We start from the raw sequence: 18692 nt of genomic DNA on the forward strand, positions 1-18692 counted from the left end.
GTCAACTTACAAAGCTAAACAAGTAGTCAACTTACAAAGCTATACAAGTAGTCAACTTACAAAGCTATACAAGTAGTCAACTTACAAAGCTATACAAGTAGTCAACTTACAAAGCTATACAAGTAGTCAACTTACAAACAAAGCTATACAAGTAGTCAACTTACAAAGCTATACAAGTAGTCAACTTACAAACCAATACAAGTAGTCAACTTACAAAGCTATACAAGTAGTCAACTTACAAAGCTATACAAGTAGTCAACTTACAAACAAAGCTATACAAGTAGTCAACTTACAAAGCTATACAAGTAGTCAACTTACAAAGCTATACAAGTAGTCAACTTACAAAGCTATACAAGTAGTCAACTTACAAAGCTATACAAGTAGTCAACTTACAAAGCTATACAAGTAGTCAAACTTACAAAGCTATACAAGTAGTCAACTTACAAAGCTATACAAGTAGTCAACTTACAAACAAAGCTATACAAGTAGTCAACTTACAAACCAATACAAGTAGTCAACTTACAAAGCTATACAAGTAGTCAACTTACAAAGCTATACAAGTAGTCAACTTACAAAGCTAAACAAGTAGTCAACTTACAAAGCTATACAAGTAGTCAACTTACAAAGCTAAACAAGTAGTCAACTTACAAAGCTATACAAGTAGTCAACTTACAAAGCTATACAAGTAGTCAACTTACAAAGCTATACAAGTAGTCAACTTACAAAGCTATACAAGTAGTCAACTTACAAACCAATACAAGTAGTCAACTTACAAAGCTATACAAGTAGTCAACTTACAAACAAAGCTATACAAGTAGTCAACTTACAAAGCTAAACAAGTAGTCAACTTACAAAGCTATACAAGTAGTCAACTTACAAACCAATACAAGTAGTCAACTTACAAAGCTATACAAGTAGTCAACTTACAAACCAATACAAGTAGTCAACTTACAAACAAAGCTATACAAGTAGTCAACTTACAAACCAATACAAGTAGTCAACTTACAAACAAAGCTATACAAGTAGTCAACTTACAAACCAATACAAGTAGTCAACTTACAAACCAATACAAGTAGTCAACTTACAAAGCTATACAAGTAGTCAACTTACAAAGCTAAACAAGTAGTCAACTTACAAACCAATACAAGTAGTCAACTTACAAAGCTATACAAGTAGTCAACTTACAAAGCTATACAAGTAGTCAACTTACAAACCAATACAAGTAGTCAACTTACAAACCAATACAAGTAGTCAACTTACAAAGCTATACAAGTAGTCAACTTACAAACAAAGCTATACAAGTAGTCAACTTACAAAGCTATACAAGTAGTCAAACTTACAAAGCTATACAAGTAGTCAACTTACAAACAAAGCTATACAAGTAGTCAACTTACAAAGCTATACAAGTAGTCAACTTACAAAGCTATACAAGTAGTCAACTTACAAAGCTATACAAGTAGTCAACTTACAAAGCTATACAAGTAGTCAACTTACAAACAAAGCTATACAAGTAGTCAACTTACAAACCAATACAAGTAGTCAACTTACAAACAAAGCTATACAAGTAGTCAACTTACAAAGCTATACAAGTAGTCAACTTACAAAGCTATACAAGTAGTCAACTTACAAACCAATACAAGTAGTCAACTTACAAACAAAGCTATACAAGTAGTCAACTTACAAACAAAGCTATACAAGTAGTCAACTTACAAAGCTAAACAAGTAGTCAACTTACAAACAAAGCTATACAAGTAGTCAACTTACAAAGCTATACAAGTAGTCAACTTACAAAGCTATACAAGTAGTCAACTTACAAACCAATACAAGTAGTCAACTTACAAACAAAGCTATACAAGTAGTCAACTTACAAACCAATACAAGTAGTCAACTTACAAAGCTATACAAGTAGTCAACTTACAAACAAAGCTAAACAAGTAGTCAACTTACAAACCAATACAAGTAGTCAACTTACAAAGCTATACAAGTAGTCAACTTACAAAGCTATACAAGTAGTCAACTTACAAAGCTATACAAGTAGTCAACTTACAAAGCTATACAAGTAGTCAACTTACAAACCAATACAAGTAGTCAACTTACAAACCAATACAAGTAGTCAACTTACAAACCAATACAAGTAGTCAACTTACAAACCAATACAAGTAGTCAACTTACAAAGCTATACAAGTAGTCAACTTACAAACAAAGCTATACAAGTAGTCAACTTACAAAGCTATACAAGTAGTCAACTTACAAAGCTATACAAGTAGTCAACTTACAAACCAATACAAGTAGTCAACTTACAAAGCTATACAAGTAGTCAACTTACAAAGCTATACAAGTAGTCAACTTACAAACAAAGCTATACAAGTAGTCAACTTACAAACCAATACAAGTAGTCAACTTACAAAGCTATACAAGTAGTCAACTTACAAAGCTATACAAGTAGTCAACTTACAAACCAATACAAGTAGTCAACTTACAAACCAATACAAGTAGTCAACTTACAAAGCTATACAAGTAGTCAACTTACAAACAAAGCTATACAAGTAGTCAACTTACAAACCAATACAAGTAGTCAACTTACAAAGCTATACAAGTAGTCAACTTACAAAGCTATACAAGTAGTCAACTTACAAACCAATACAAGTAGTCAACTTACAAAGCTATACAAGTAGTCAACTTACAAAGCTATACAAGTAGTCAACTTACAAAGCTATACAAGTAGTCAACTTACAAAGCTATACAAGTAGTCAACTTACAAAGCTATACAAGTAGTCAACTTACAAACAAATACAAGTAGTCAACTTACAAAGCTATACAAGTAGTCAACTTACAAACCAATACAAGTAGTCAACTTACAAAGCTATACAAGTAGTCAACTTACAAAGCTATACAAGTAGTCAACTTACAAAGCTATACAAGTAGTCAACTTACAAAGCTATACAAGTAGTCAACTTACAAACAAAGCTATACAAGTAGTCAACTTACAAAGCTATACAAGTAGTCAACTTACAAAGCTAAACAAGTAGTCAACTTACAAAGCTATACAAGTAGTCAACTTACAAACAAATACAAGTAGTCAACTTACAAAGCTATATAAGTAGTCAACTTACAAAGCTATACAAGTAGTCAACTTACAAACAAAGCTATACAAGTAGTCAACTTACAAACAAAGCTATACAAGTAGTCAACTTACAAAGCTATACAAGTAGTCAACTTACAAAGCTATACAAGTAGTCAACTTACAAAGCTATACAAGTAGTCAACTTACAAAGCTATACAAGTAGTCAACTTACAAAGCTAAACAAGTAGTCAACTTACAAAGCTATACAAGTAGTCACTGGTCTGATGATTGTGTACTGTAACGCTCCGTGTTTACATCTTTCAATGAAGGAACTGCAAAAACAAAAAATTCTGTTTTATTATCCACATCATAAAAGTTTTGTATGTCATTAAATCAAGGATATGCTTTATCTGATTCCAATACATTTGAACTTCAATATCTTGAAGACCATGGATATGTCAAAATGAGATGGAAGTCTCAATTACATTTTCTTTATGTATTTTAACCTCAATATCTCAAACCCTCAGATATCTTGAAGTTTTTTCTCAGTTCCATCGAGTTCAAAATAACGAGGTTTGATTGTACAAGATTCGATGTTGCACCCATGTAACCAAAGTGCATGTAGCAAAGATTCAGATATCATTTTCTCTTGAATGTTAGTTAAACTCCACACATCATTTAAAAATTTACACTTATCTTGATTTTTATTTTACATATATATACACAAACAAGAAGCCGACAGACCTTATATGTCACCTGAATATTAGTTAAAAGTATCACAAGTCTCAAGGGCTATGAAATCTAGAAAACAAATCCTGTTCTGAAAATCTAAGCCAGATTATAATACTCAGCAAAAGTATAAAACAAGATGTGTTCTTAAAACTTCATGCCTTCAAAAATGCCTATACCCATGAAAGGCTTTACATAATATATCATATAGGCCTACAGTTAATTCTCGAATTATCGCCACTCAATTCATCGCCATTTTCGTTATAACGCCGCATTTTTCTAAGAACGTTTTTCCTATTACTTAAAATTCTCGTTAAAACGCCAAATTCGCTACTGCCATTTGCCACGATAATTCTAGTACAAAAGTCTATATCAAAGTGTTAATTATCTCGATAAACCACCATGGGTGCACCTGATCAGTGATGCGGGAAATTGGTAATTATCGATCTCTGTCGTACACCTGGTGAATAAACAAACGCCACTCAAAAAAAAAAAGAAGAAAAAAAAGAAGGTACCCAGTATTAAACAAACAAGATAATTATTTAATAGGAACTCTAGTCTTGTTGATTTTACCTCATCGAAAAATATTTCAGTTGAACTATGGCTTTGCCACAAAAGAGGTTTCTGTTGAATTTCTAAGAAAACAAGCAAATTATTACATACCACGGAAACCATCCGAAATGTACACAACAGGAAATCTCCAATTATTCTACTGTTTTATGGGAAAAAAGGGAGGACAATGGGTGATATTTTGGCTGCAAAGGGTGAAATAATCGTTGATCTTCATCCAGTTAATGACAGCTAGCTCCCCTACCAGAAACAGTCATGCATTGCGCTAAATACCGACACTGGACATGGTTTATAAATAACTTGAAACATATTGTGTATATTTGTCTTGTATGTGTATTTTTTGAAATGAAGCCTTGTCATTGATAAAACTATTTTAATCATGGTAGAAAATTTGAAAAAATAATTGCGAAATATTTTTATTAAGCTTGTAGGTAAAGGAAAGATAACTATTACATATACAAGAAAAGTAACTCTTCTCCCCAAGATGGCAGAAATTCAATTCATCGCCGAATTTGTTATAACGCCATAAATTCAAAAGAACAAAAGGTGGTGGTTTATCAAGAGTTAACTGTATGTAACATGAACTACACAATATGACTAATTTGGACCCATCCTAGAGTCAAAACCCTGGAGCTGCAAAATTCACAATTTTGATACATCCTTTTCTGTTTTTCCTAAATACAGTATGTGTTTAGTTCTTATCCCGTATCAGCTTTCAAATGATAAAGACAATAATCATTATAATGATTCTGGTCCTACCATAGAACCAAAACACTGCATCATGAAATTGGTAAAAGACAACCTTATAGTATACTCCTTCTAAATATAAATTTAGTTTCAATTTGGTATCAATACTCAATATAATATTGTTTGAATGTTTTAAACATATACACTATAAATACAAAGTTTGGTCCCGCCCTGGGGTCAGAACCTCTACTCCAGGGATCATGAAATTTTCAATTTTTGGTATCTAGGCCTTCCTGCTCTACATCACTATGTATTTAGTTTTTCTCATAGATGTGCAGTTGTAGAGAATCCATTGTAGTATATATACAAATGTAGTATATATAGGAGAGAGGAGAAAGTCTTTGGCTGGACTGGGAATCGAACCCGGAACCCCTGCATTACTAGTCAGTTGCTCTAACCACTGAGCTACCCAGGCCTATATCCACAGTCAGTGTAGCCCTAGCTACTACACCATAAATGTAAACCACAAAAACTGCTCACTAGTACAAAGTAACTCTGATGCGAATAATGGGGCATAATTTACTTACAACTTCATTTGCCAGGGTGGAAAACAGCAAAATGGGCAGATGTGTTTCACCTGATCCTTGTTCCTTAGAATGATTTCAAGGTTGGGATTTTCTATCCAGAGGTAATTTAACAGGTATGCCATGAAGTTGTATATGACATATGCTTCATAGCATTCTCTGGCTGTGTCCAAGTAAATGGCAGCCTCTGGAAATCGTAAGGCAAACCACTAAAAACAAAGAAAACAAATATATGTTCAGGATATTTCATATCAGTCAAACGACCATAAAAATTGAACAGAATTGCGTTTTATTACACTAAATATTTAAATTTGATCACTAGTGAAGCTGATATTCTACATGTACCCATACTCTAATATATTTAATTAAAACAGATATACCAAGTTAAAGTCATGTCCATTAATAGTCCATTTCCATTAATGAAAATTTTCAATTTATCAGGAATATACCTTTACAACACAGATTATAGAATGACATTTTGTACACTTAACATATTAATAAAAGGTAAAACTGGTCTTAATGTGAACCAATAGATTGACAATTTGTACACTCGACATATCATTAAAGGTAAAACTGGTCTTAATGTGAACCAAAAGATTGACAATTTGTACACTCGACATATCATTAAAGATAAAACTGGTCTTAATGTGAACCAATAGATTGACAATTTGTACACTCGACATATCATTAAAGGTAAAACTGGTCTTAATGTGAACCAATAGATTGACAATTTGTACACTCGACATATCATTAAAGATAAAACTGGTCTTAATGTGAACCAATAGATTGACAATTTGTACACTCGACATATCATTAAAGATAAAACTGGTCTTAATGTGAACCAATAGATTGACAATTTGTACACTCGACATATCATTAAAGGTAAAACTGGTCTTAATGTGGACCAATAGATTGAGAATTTGTACACTCGACATATCATTAAGGGTAAAACTGGTTTTAATGAGGATTCAGCGAACCTGCTTTTACAAAATTTGAGCACCTTTGATGTAAATATGACTTGTACAGTGTATCTGGTGTGTTTCCTTCGTGATTTGGAGTTCTGTATACAATATCACATGTACATGTATTAAATGATTATCTACATATCAAATAACTTGGGCTGATCAGGCCTTCTAAATGGCGAGGTGAAGAAGGGCCAACTATTGGTTTGATTTTAAGAATACTTAATTCTGTTGACTATCAGTAACAAACTCAATAACTGTTTTATTTTATCAAGGACATTGTGACAAGTGACAAATATTACACAATACACCAAGCTGTAAAAACATACTTCCTTATGTTCACAGATAGCTACTTCGAACCAGTAATAAATTTAAATGATTCCTTCTCTTCCTTTACTTGTTTATTTTGTATGACTGTCATTGAACCCTTGGATTGGATACATATTGTGTATTATTTCAAAAGATACAAAACATGATTTTGAGAAACCTTAGGGTCAATTCTTATCAAATCTATAAATTTTAGATTTAACAATAACCTAGAGACAATTACTGTGGATTTACAGTAAGTGTGAACGAGACATATCGGCAAGTACATGACGTGCTCCAGATAGTTCATTGGAAAGTCCCCGAGTGATTTTAAAGAGCGCTTTTGATAGGTCGGTTAAATTATAGGTAGGCGGTCCCAGGTATTTGGCATTATATTATCTCGTGCCCAACAAGTGTAAGTTTCACTATTTGATTTCAGTGTAAGTTGCACCGTAAGTAGCGTGAGATTCAATATCGGTTTTGATTTGACAACGGAGATTTGAGATTACGTTAATAAAATATCTTGTAAAGTTTATCTTATATATACTAGATATCTACATGTATAAAAGTGATGGGATATCTTATAAAGAAAAAAAATATAAGATGTCTTAGATATCTCGTAAACTTTACAAGATATAACTTTTATCAGATACCTTATAAATTTTATCTTTTAAACAGGAATAACCGTGTTATACTTATAATCCATTGCAGTATCAATAGGTATATGGGAGGGGGAATACAGGGTGAAAAAGGCGAGCTCCGATATGTAAAGAAAAGGCAGGATAGCAATATCCCAGAATTCAAATAGTGCTGAATATTGAAAAGAAAAAAAAAATGACGGGATCAAAAATGCTGTGGGAAAAGGCAGGATCCGCAGTTGCCTCTATATCCCAATAAAAATTGAAAGGTTACTCCCTTAAATTCCTGAAGATACTTGTCAGTTTTAAGTGATCAGAAATTTCAGTACATGTTTCTATAGGCGATTTTGTCCATTTAAGAACAATGCTTTTGTTTTGTTGTCTCTTTCACATTCGCAGTTTCCATATCGTTATTTTGAAATAAATCTCTCAGAGGATATTTTCGAAATCTTGCAAAGCATTGGAAAAGATCGATGTCGGAAAAATTTCTAAATCCAAATAGTTAGAGGGAAGAGGGGGTAAAAACTCGTAAGTTTCTGTCATCCGACATCGATTACACGTTAGTGGGGAAAAAAGACAACTGACTTTAAAACCACATAATAATACATTTTAATAAACGTTTAATAGTTTCAATGTACACTTTCATTTGTTTTACTTGTTAATCGATTAGTTTCAACATACTTCATATTTAGTTTTGTATTGGGGGGGGGGGGGGGGGGGGGGGGGGGGGTCTTGGTGAGAACTATGCGAACTCAGTTTTCTCTAACATTGAACATTTGATCTCGCCCCTAAAATAATTTGTCAGATTAAGTAATAAGATCAATAGATATTCTACTTCGAGAAAACATTTATTTTCAACACATGGCATGCTTTGATGTCTTTTACTGTTATATATACCCACATTTTCGTAAGAAATTCGGAAGTAACCATCGCTAGATACTGTTAATTGAATGAACAACAGCAAGTTCTGTGAATTCTAGCAAAAACTAAATTCCCCAAACCATCCCTCTCCTGTACATGTAACACATTATTAAAGAAATTCAGCATTTCGTTAGCATTAGACGCGCCTTCTATAACGTCATAATAAACCACAGCAAAGGTTGATTGTTAATGTTGCGTTACTGGCGTACCTTTGAACCTATATCACTGGTCCACCCCTAACTGTATGTCCATAGGAGTTAGAAATTTTATCAATAAAGTTAATAAAATGTACTTGATTGACCAAGCCATGAGCTATGGCTTGGTCAATCAAGTACATTTTATTAACTTTATTGATAAAATTTCAAGCTCCTATGGTATGTCCATGATTGCGATTACCCGTTGTACGAAAACACGACTGAAGACCGGTAACACGGTTGGAATATTTCAACAAAGTGTTTAGAGTTTTCTCTCTCTCTCTCTCTCTCTAACTGACTCGGCCTAAATTGCAATAAAATCAGTAGCAAAGAAGTTTTCAACACTTCGTTCGTGTTCAGACCACAGGGGCATGTCACGAATTGACCCTCTCTATTCTATATTTACATTTATTTGTAAATATAGTCTAATAGACGATGTCAAATTTTAAAAAGACAAATATTTCGTGACGAGTCCCTGTGTTCAGACGAAATATGCTTCTCTTTGATTTTCTTTGCAGTTTCTTGAAAGTCATTTCCCTAAAAATTTCTCTTAGCTCTACAAATTAAAGACACCTATGGTACATTGTCAGGGGTACAAATATTTCTTCTTAATAGATTTTGTCTGATTTCTCTATTAATATACACTTGATTTCTTTTTAATTTCATACTCGATAAACAAAAGTACATCCGGTGTGAGCTTCGTTGGCGACATTTTCGGTGCAAGAGTTCCCATGATTGACAATTTTATAACGTGGCCTTTGCGACGCCTAATTTCTTACTGATTTTACCATAAAATAAACCCTCATCATGTAATTTTAAAATCAACGTCATTGTTTTAGTTGGTATTGGTTTTCCCTTTTTGCAGTCTCTTCCACCGTGCTAAAAGATTATGTAGTGCAAAGACACGTGTGACCATCTAAAATTATTTTTATTCCCGCCCCTTTAAATATTGGTCCAATCGCAGTGATTGTTCTTTCCTTGATGCGTCATCATTGACAGATTTGTTTTGAAACCAACTATCCGAGACCTCGAATGAACTTGAGAAGCTGAGTCGTTCACACTTACTGTAAATTCACAGTAATACAGCATATCTTACATTACCAATGAAAAATTGAAGAAATAAAAACAGATCACCAACACATCATGAGATTATGCAGTATGAATTTTATTTGGTTGACTGGTTTTCCTTCCTCAATACCCTGAATACCTCAACAAAATAAAATTCACACTGCCACACTGCATTCTCATGATGTGTTGGTGATCTGTATTATTTCTTCAAGTTTATACTTTTGGATGCAGACCCTGTTGAATACTGCATGGTATCCACTTGTGAGAATCTTCTGTAATTTTAACCTCAGGGTGTTGGTCTCCAGTGTATTACCAAAGAAAGACAAACTCCAAAATACATTATTAAGTAGTGACCCAATATCTCTTCTCAATGTCACTTATAAATTTCCATGTACATGTATTGCAAACAGAATTGAAAAAAAGGTTCAAGATTTCTTAAGTCATGAAAATCAAACAGGTTTCCTTGAAGGTATAGATTTATCAGAGAAAATTCTTGAATAATGTATGATGTGCTTAAAAGTGCTCTAGAAATACATAAACCCTGTACCTGGTAGCATTTTATTCATTGATTTTGAAAAAGCTTTTGATTCTGAATCAATACATGTATTTTGGAATTTTATGTATATTACTCTACAACAGTTGATCCGATCTGAAAAGAATCACTTTTTTTATTTCTTAGAATTTGATGATATTGTTTTTCCATGAACTCTCAATGCATAACATTTTATAGGAGCCATTAATGCAGTATGATAATGCAGCAAAACATGGTTACTATAGTATAGGGTTATTGAACTTATATTGGTGAATATTGGCACGAGTTGGCTGTGAAAATGCACGAGCTTGCGAGTGCATTTTGACAGCCAACGAGTGCCAATATACACCAATATAAGTTCAATAACCCTTTTATTATATAGCTAAAGTATTTAGTTGTTACGTTATATCCCCTTTCACTCAAACTACTCCAAAATAGACGAGAATTCATCAATATTGGCAGTGTGCAATAACAGCATGCATTTCTTAACTGTTCAATATTTAACCCGTCATTAATGCATGAAGCAAACTGATTTTGTAAATGGGGACATCATAATTTATGTACAGTAAAACATTTTGCTTAAGTAAATATCAAATACCGGCTCTGTCAGATTCGGAGGACCGTCGTCTGCCATTTCGGCTTGTTTACGTCGTTACGGTAACGTCAATATTGAACGCTCATACTCTGAATGTTTCGGGCGCATAAAATTTACGCAATGCAAAGTTAGCGTTCAATAAATTCTCGGGATATTGAATGCTAACATTCTCTAGATTTTACGCAGATTTTATATTGGACTATTTATTAGCTATATGATAAGTATGTTTTACTGCAATGGTATTACAAATAACACACTCCTAAATATGAAATTTACATCTAAGTAAATTTTTATGATGGTGACATGGTTTGAAAACTTATACTTACTGCATTGGTGGCATATATTGGAACCATCCACAATATCCTAAAAGCATAAATAATTATTTAACAGTCATTCTGCATTATATCATGAACTACCTTTTCAAGGAATCTGATACATGAATAGTTCAAAGAAATATTCAAAGGAAAACTAGATGCTACCTAGTTGAATTAATACCCCCCCCCCCCCCCCCCTTGAGCACAAATGAAATGGGACAGAGATCAAGGTAGTGGATAGTGGAAGATTTCTAGAGCATTTTTGAAAATAGGATGATTCACATGTATTGTGTACCATTGTTAAAGGGGAAACCCCTTGTGACCCAAAGACCATTTTCCTATCTTAAAAATCGAGTTTGCTTGACCTTTTTGACTGAGAAGTTAATAGAGCTACATGTGTAGCTATAGGTCTTTCTCATTCCATGGTGATCCGTTTTTTGTGTGATGTTTGGTGAATTCAAATAAAAGAGGAAATCAATTGAGGCTCTGAGTCTGTTTTCCTAATATATACCACTGTCTGAATTGACCTTTAAACCCTCAAACTGATAGGGTTCATCTCCATCCCATGACAGGTCTCTCTATCACTTAAAGGCACATAAACCAATGCATCTTCACAGATAACCCGATACATGTACCATGCAGTCCCCAAATTGTTAGGGGGTTATAAAAAACCTTGGTTTTAGATAAAAGGGCATTAAACACCATATACAATGTCACAACTGAGAGATCATCACTGTGTACACAAGGTCTCAGCTCTGAAGCGGAGCAAATGCAGTATCAGAGAGTATGAAATAAATTTTCTCATAACATCAGTCTGAGAATTTAACGGTAGACTGATAGACTGCGCCTATGCCAAATGAGGTCCGGCCATGCCATGTGCAAATAAGATATCCCGAATTGTCTATGCCAAATTCTAAGAAACAAAGGAATAATTATGATACGTGTGTGATAATGTACTTAAAATAAATATTTTCCCTTACAATCGTCAAAATTTATTTTTGTGACCTGGATTTCCCTCCGTTAATTTTAAAGTATACGACTTAAGCGTCTCAGCGGTTTGATACTACGGAAGCATATTTGGGCCGCAGCAGTATCTTTTTTTAGTTTGTTATAACAAATTATCAATCTGTTATAACAAATTATCAATTTGTAATATATTTTAAGTTACTAAATTGCTATTTAAAATAATTAATTTAACAAGAGGCCCACATGCTTTATTGGTAACCTGATCATTAGTTAAAATTATCACTACTGCAAACGGCTATGAAATTGATACTAATTTTCCTGGTTGCATATCTAAGCTACATGTACATATATATGTAATTTCTATTCATATTATATTTAGCTTTTGCAGATTAGCTCAGACTCAGGCCATCTTTAAGGCCCATGAACCTCTTGTTTTGCTTTATTGCCACTTTAGTTATACTGTGAATAATTGTAACTTAAAAAGCCTTCTAATACATGGTGCTAGATCTGATATTGAGCACATAACTTTCAGTTTGCAGGAAACCCATTTTGAAAATGTATGCATGTTCTTGATTGAAAAGTTTTTGTACCGGTGGTATTTCACATTTTTTCTTTGAGAATATTGATGAATAAATATACCTCCCCTTCCCAGAAAGGTGGCATATTGTTTTAGTGTGAATTCTTCATCTTCTTCCGTTTCTCATACTAAGTTTGTCCAGGCCATAGCTTTTTTGTCTTTTAACATAGACCTTTGATATGTGGAGACTATGGAGAGAAAATTCACGATTGTCTATTATGACTATTATGATCTCTTGTCGTTGATATTGATAATCTGTTAAATTTGTTATAACTAAAAAAAGATACTGCTGCGGTCAAATATGCTTCCGTAGTTTGAAGATTATGACTAGTGCTCTAGACAAATTTTTCAACATACGATTCGTATGTCTTTAAATGTCAATGCTTTTTTTTTTATCAGCATTGATGAATTTTATTGGGATCGATTTTTAACTAAAATTTTTCTCAACAATATAATTAGAGTTATCCTATTTTTTCTTTATTTCCCAAATATTCAAGTATTGCAAGAGTGTCAAAACAAAATAATATACGTTCGACTTAGCAAAAATAATGTTGAGGTGAAGGTCAAACAAACGGCATGTATATGATTCCGCAGTTAAAGTATTTTCTGGAAAGTGATTATGATTATGATGAGCAAAATAAAAAAGAAAACGAGGACAATATCAATAGATTAAATGTAGAATTGGAAATGGAGTATGAAGTTGAATTAAAAAAAACAGTTTGTTAATAAATTTTCTTCTCGATATATGTGTTATTTTTGTCGTCAAATTTTGGTCAGGTCTATGCCAAATGCCAATGGTCTATGCCGCATCAAAAAGACAGACCTATTGTCTATGCCATTTAAAAAGTTAAATTCTCAGACTAAAATACAGAATATTTCTGCAAAAATCACATTGCATAACCATACTGCATCTGCTCCGCTTTGGAGCCGAGCCCCCAGTGACGACCCCTTGATTGTGACATTGTAAGTATACAGTGATAAACATTAAAAATCAATATATGCACCCAGGGGTGCATAAGCCGAGTTGCCTGGGATACATTGTAAAGTCAGGAATGATGTGGCATATTTATAATTGTGAAGAACTAATTTCAGTTTTAAACTTTTCAAGTTACTGTCCAGAAACCATATTTGTCTGAAGTTTTCAATCTATTTTTTGGTTCACTGTGACCTTGACCTTTTTTCTCCAAATTCAATAGGGACCTTTCTTTGCTGGTATCCAACAATATAACCAAGTTTCATTTGATTCAATTTTAAAATTTTCAAGTTATTCTCTGGAAACTAATTTTTTTTTTGGAATTTTAAATCTATTTTCGGTCACTGTGACCTTGACCTTTGACCCATTTTCTCCAAAATCAATAGGGGTCTTCCTTACCTGGTACATAACAATATCTTTAAGTATCATTTGATTCGGATTTAAACTTTCTGAGTTATCATCCGGAAACCAAATATTTCTGAAATTTTCATTCTATATTTGGTCACTGTGACCAAAATCAATAGGGGTCTTCCTTACCTAGTACCCAACAATATATCAAAGTTTCATTTGATTAGATTGTAAACTTTTCGAGTTATCATCCGGAAACCAATTGTTGACGCCCAACCGCCCGTCCCTCCGCCCGCCAACATGCCCGCCCGCCCGCATCACCAAACCAATAGTCGAGTTCAACTTCGTTGCAACTCGGCTAAAAAGGATTCACCAGGATATTTTTCAAAAATCAATATATGCACCCAGGGGTGCATGAGCCAAGTTGCATGGGATACATTGTAAAGTCAAGAATGATGTGGCATATTTATAATTGTGAAAAACTAATTTCAGTTTTAAACTTTTCGAGTAACTGTCCAGAAACCATATTTGTCTGAAGTTTTCAATCTATTTTCGATCACTGTGACCTTGACCTTTGTTCTCCAAAATCATAGGGGCCTTGCTTTGCTGGTATCCAACAATATATCCCAGTTTCATTTGATTCAAACAAGAGGTACTGTGAGCAATGCTCACTAAGAATACCTCCCACTTACCCCAATCTCCCAAAGGGTGTTGTTAATAGGTATAAATTACCTCTTTCCTGAGTGTAAAAATATGGTATGCCTTTGTAGAAGAAAATGGAAGATATAGTCCGAACACAAATCCATGGTATAAACCTATAATTTTGACCTTGAGTTCAAAGCTCAAGGTCATATAAAGGTCATGAAGGTATCCGACACATCGTCTCATGGTGATACACTCATGTGTCAAATATGGTATGCCTATGTCAAAGAACAAAGAAGTCATGGCCCTGACACAAATCCATTGTAAAAACCTTTAATTTTGACCTTGAGGTCAAGGTCATATGGAGGTCATGAAGGTACCCGACACATCATCTCATGGTGATACACTCATGTGTCAAATATGGTATGCCTATGTCAAAGAACAAAGAAGTTATGGCCCGGGCACGAATCCATTGTAAAACTTTTGACTGTGAGGTCAAGGGCCAAGGTCATATAGAGGTCATGAAGGTACTCGACACATCGTCTCATGGTGATCCACTTGTGAGCCAAATATGGTATGCCTATGTCAAAGAACAAAGAAGTTATGGCCCGGACACGAATCTGCACAGACAGACAGACAGACATATTGCAACGATTGGTGCTTAGAAATTAATACCAATAAGACAAAAGTAGTCATTTTTAATAAAAGCAGACACCTAATTAAAGAAAATTTTGTGTTCGGTAACATATGTATTGAATGTACTAACAAATATAAATATCTAGGAGTAATATTATCCTCCTGTGGTTCATTCAAGGAAGCAAAATCTGATCTATACAATAAAGCTCTTAAGGCCTCATTCAAACTTTATAAAGACATCAAATCTATCGATCCACCAATTAAAACATTTTTGCATCTTTTTGACCATATGGTAAAACCCATCGCCTTGTATGGCTGCGAGATATGGGGAACATGCGCACTTTCAACACGCACGCCGGAAAAAGACAGAGTTTATATGATATATTTAAAAATTGGGAGGTAGAAAACCTGAATATTAAGTTTTGTAAACATCTACTGGGTGCCGGTAAAAGAAGTACTAACATTGCAATAATCTCTGAATTGGGTAGATATCCTATGTTCTGCTCTATAATTCAAAGTATTTTACTATATTGGCATAGAATTGAGAATTGCCCAGAATCATCCCTGTTATACAGTGCTTATACAGAGAATATCAATCTGAATTCATATAATATAAATTGTTGATACAAAAACATTAATTATTTTAAGGAAAAAATGGGCATTTTGGTACCCAATTGTAAAAATCTCAAATTCTCATTTTTCAAAAAACAAATGAAGAATCAGGTACGGAAACAATTTTTACTAATTACTGGTCAAAACGACATGAAGAGCCCAGTCAGAAATCAGGAAAACTCACAACATATTTTTCGTATAAAGAAAACTTTACTATGGAAAGTTATATATTTTTAGAATCCCTAGAATTAAGAAAAACTCTTTCGAATTAGTGCACATGACCTTCGAATTGAAAGAGGAAGATATGAATTTACAAAAACCAATTCTGGCCAGAAGATTTCTTTAGAAAGAAACAAAAGAATATGTGAATTATGTAACCTTAATTGTGTAGAAGATGAATTTCATTTCCTTATTGATTGTCCATTCTATGTTGAAGAGAGAAATATGTTTTTTAATGGTATATACAAGCTCAATTTATCTATCTAACAAATAAGGACAAATTTACTTGGTTGATGATTAATGAAGACAAACCAGTAATTGTCAAATTGAGTGAATATTTAGTGCAAACTTTCAGAAAAAGAAGTGATGCTTTAAAACTGCAAAAATCATTATAGTTTATTATTCATATATTGGTATAATACTGATACTGTCCATTTACTTGTATATATACATGATTAGCAATTCATATATGTATGTACTTGTTACCCCAACATGTTGCATCCACATGCAGTTTGCAGTCTATGTAACCTGTAGTTAATGTTGTAAACTTTCTTTCTTTTTTGAATTTCCTTCTTTATAAACTGTCTTACTGTTATGCCCTCTGGGCCCAAAATTGGAATAAACTTATCTTATCTTATCATAGTGATTCCTATATACCCCCTGAACTTCGTTCGTGGGGGTATAATTAAATTTTTTCGAGTTATCCTACTGAAACCAAAATTTTTTTAAATTTTAAATCTATTTTTGGTCACTGTGACCTTGACCTTTGACCTATTTTCTCCAAAATCAATAGGGGTCTTCCTTACCTGGTACATAACAATATCTCTAAAGTATCATTTGATTCGGATTTAAACTTTCTGAGTTATCATCTGGAAACCAAATTTTTCTGAAATTTTCATTCTATTTTCGGTCACTGTGACCTTGACCTTTGACCATTTTTCTCCAAAATTAATAGGGGTCTTCCTTACCTGGTACCCAACAATATATCAAAGTTTCATTTGATTAGATTGTAAACTTTTGAGTTATCATCCGGAAACCAATTGTTGATGCCCGCCCGCCCGCATCACCAAACCAATAGCTGAGTTCAACTTTGTTGCAACTCGGCTAAAAATAGTCATGAAAAAGAAAGACAGGGTTGGCAAAAAAGTGGTCAATATGAGTATTGACCGGGCCAGTGGTCAATACTATAAAACCGGTCAATACTGGTCGATTGAAGATTATTTGGTCATTATAGTCTGTGTTATTATGGTAAATACTGTAATTCATAACATGCATTAATCAGTTTATAATATTCTTATAAGTCATAATATTAAATGAATAATGTACAAATGACTCTGTTGAATTGGGGAAGATGTAAAAGTTTCTGTTCAAATTCCTTAGTTTAACAAGAACAACCTATAAGTATTGTTTCATCAATCTTCATTTTAACTGTTGAATAAACATTTGAGGAGGTGGGTTGGTGTTGTTTTCATAACAATAACAGGCCCACTGGTCATCTCTAGTCCCAGCCTGGATCAAATGCCAAAAGTCATGTTGCAAGATATAAATTACATTTTGATCATCCATATGCATATTACCTATACCATAATCATCTAAACAAGGAATCTCAAAACTGTAACATTACATGCTTTATCATCTCCTTAAGCTTCAGTGGACCCTTCTTCAGTTTCATATCAAAAATCTTTAATTGGATGTTACTGGACGCTCAGTGATATAAAAGTAAGAGAATACTTCTATATCTAAATTACCGTACCTCACTGAATATATGATTATCACTTGGGACACTTCAATGAACATGCTTAGCTCGGTCCAACAACCACACCGTTATGCATATTATCACCTGATTATGTGTGTGTAACAGGAAAGGATAAAATGCAATGGACCAGCCCCAGGAACTGACAGGTGAAAAGGCCTGCCAGGGGAAAAAGATCCTGGGTTGATGTCTTCAGGTGTAAGACATTTAAGGAGGGAGGAATGTAGTGGTCAGCCGTATTCGATCACTGGTGACCAGTTAGTTCAGTTGGTAGAGCACCTGACTAGAGATTCAGGGGGCCCGAGTTCGAATCCTGGTCTGGTCCGTTGCATTTTCTCCCTTCCTGCTACATGTGACATATTTCATGACCAGGGATTCCAGACAATACTCATACATGCAGGTATACCTGATAATGTGCCGCTGAAGGTTTGGCTGGGTGTAGTTGACTAAGTGTTGAAGTATCCCCCATAATGATATGGGAATGGCCATCATCACAAAAATCCCACCAGCAAACCATGCCTGAACGTGACGAGGTGCGCCTTTCCTATTGAGTTCTACTACACATAATGGCAGCGCAATAATTGCTAAAACAAAGTATAAACAGATAACAAACGGCCGTATCCAATGCCGCCATTGATGACAAAAATCCATGGCCCTGCCACCGTCCAAACCTTTATTTCATTTCGATGAAATTTGAGGCTCTCTTCCTACACGTCTGCCATGTTTACATCATGTGACAGACGCTCATATGACAAATATTTGATTTGTTAAGTTGTACTTTGAATTACTTTGTACTGTGTTA

General features: G+C 33.9%; 1 protein-coding gene across 2 annotated transcripts in view; it reads right to left on the reverse strand.

Moving 5' to 3' along the window:
* The window catches only part of LOC125682454 (transmembrane protein 184C-like), a 30909-nt gene extending 12265 nt beyond the window's left edge, over positions 1 to 18644 (reverse strand). Inside the window, exons 1-4 of one of the 2 annotated variants that reach the window (XM_048923055.2) lie at positions 18297 to 18644; positions 11177 to 11213; positions 5638 to 5843; positions 3322 to 3396 (exon numbers count right to left, since the gene is read on the reverse strand). In XM_048923055.2, coding sequence (XP_048779012.2) covers positions 3322 to 3396; positions 5638 to 5843; positions 11177 to 11213; positions 18297 to 18541 — 563 coding nt within the window. In that variant the 5' untranslated portion in view covers positions 18542 to 18644. The remainder of the gene's footprint in view (positions 1 to 3321; positions 3397 to 5637; positions 5844 to 11176; positions 11214 to 18296) is intronic. The other variant, XM_056155856.1, reaches the window with a different exon arrangement.
* Between the last annotated feature and the right edge of the window lie 48 nt (positions 18645 to 18692).

Source organism: Ostrea edulis, chromosome 2 (genome assembly GCF_947568905.1).
Source record: "Ostrea edulis chromosome 2, xbOstEdul1.1, whole genome shotgun sequence".
Taxonomy (NCBI): domain Eukaryota; kingdom Metazoa; phylum Mollusca; class Bivalvia; order Ostreida; family Ostreidae; genus Ostrea; species Ostrea edulis.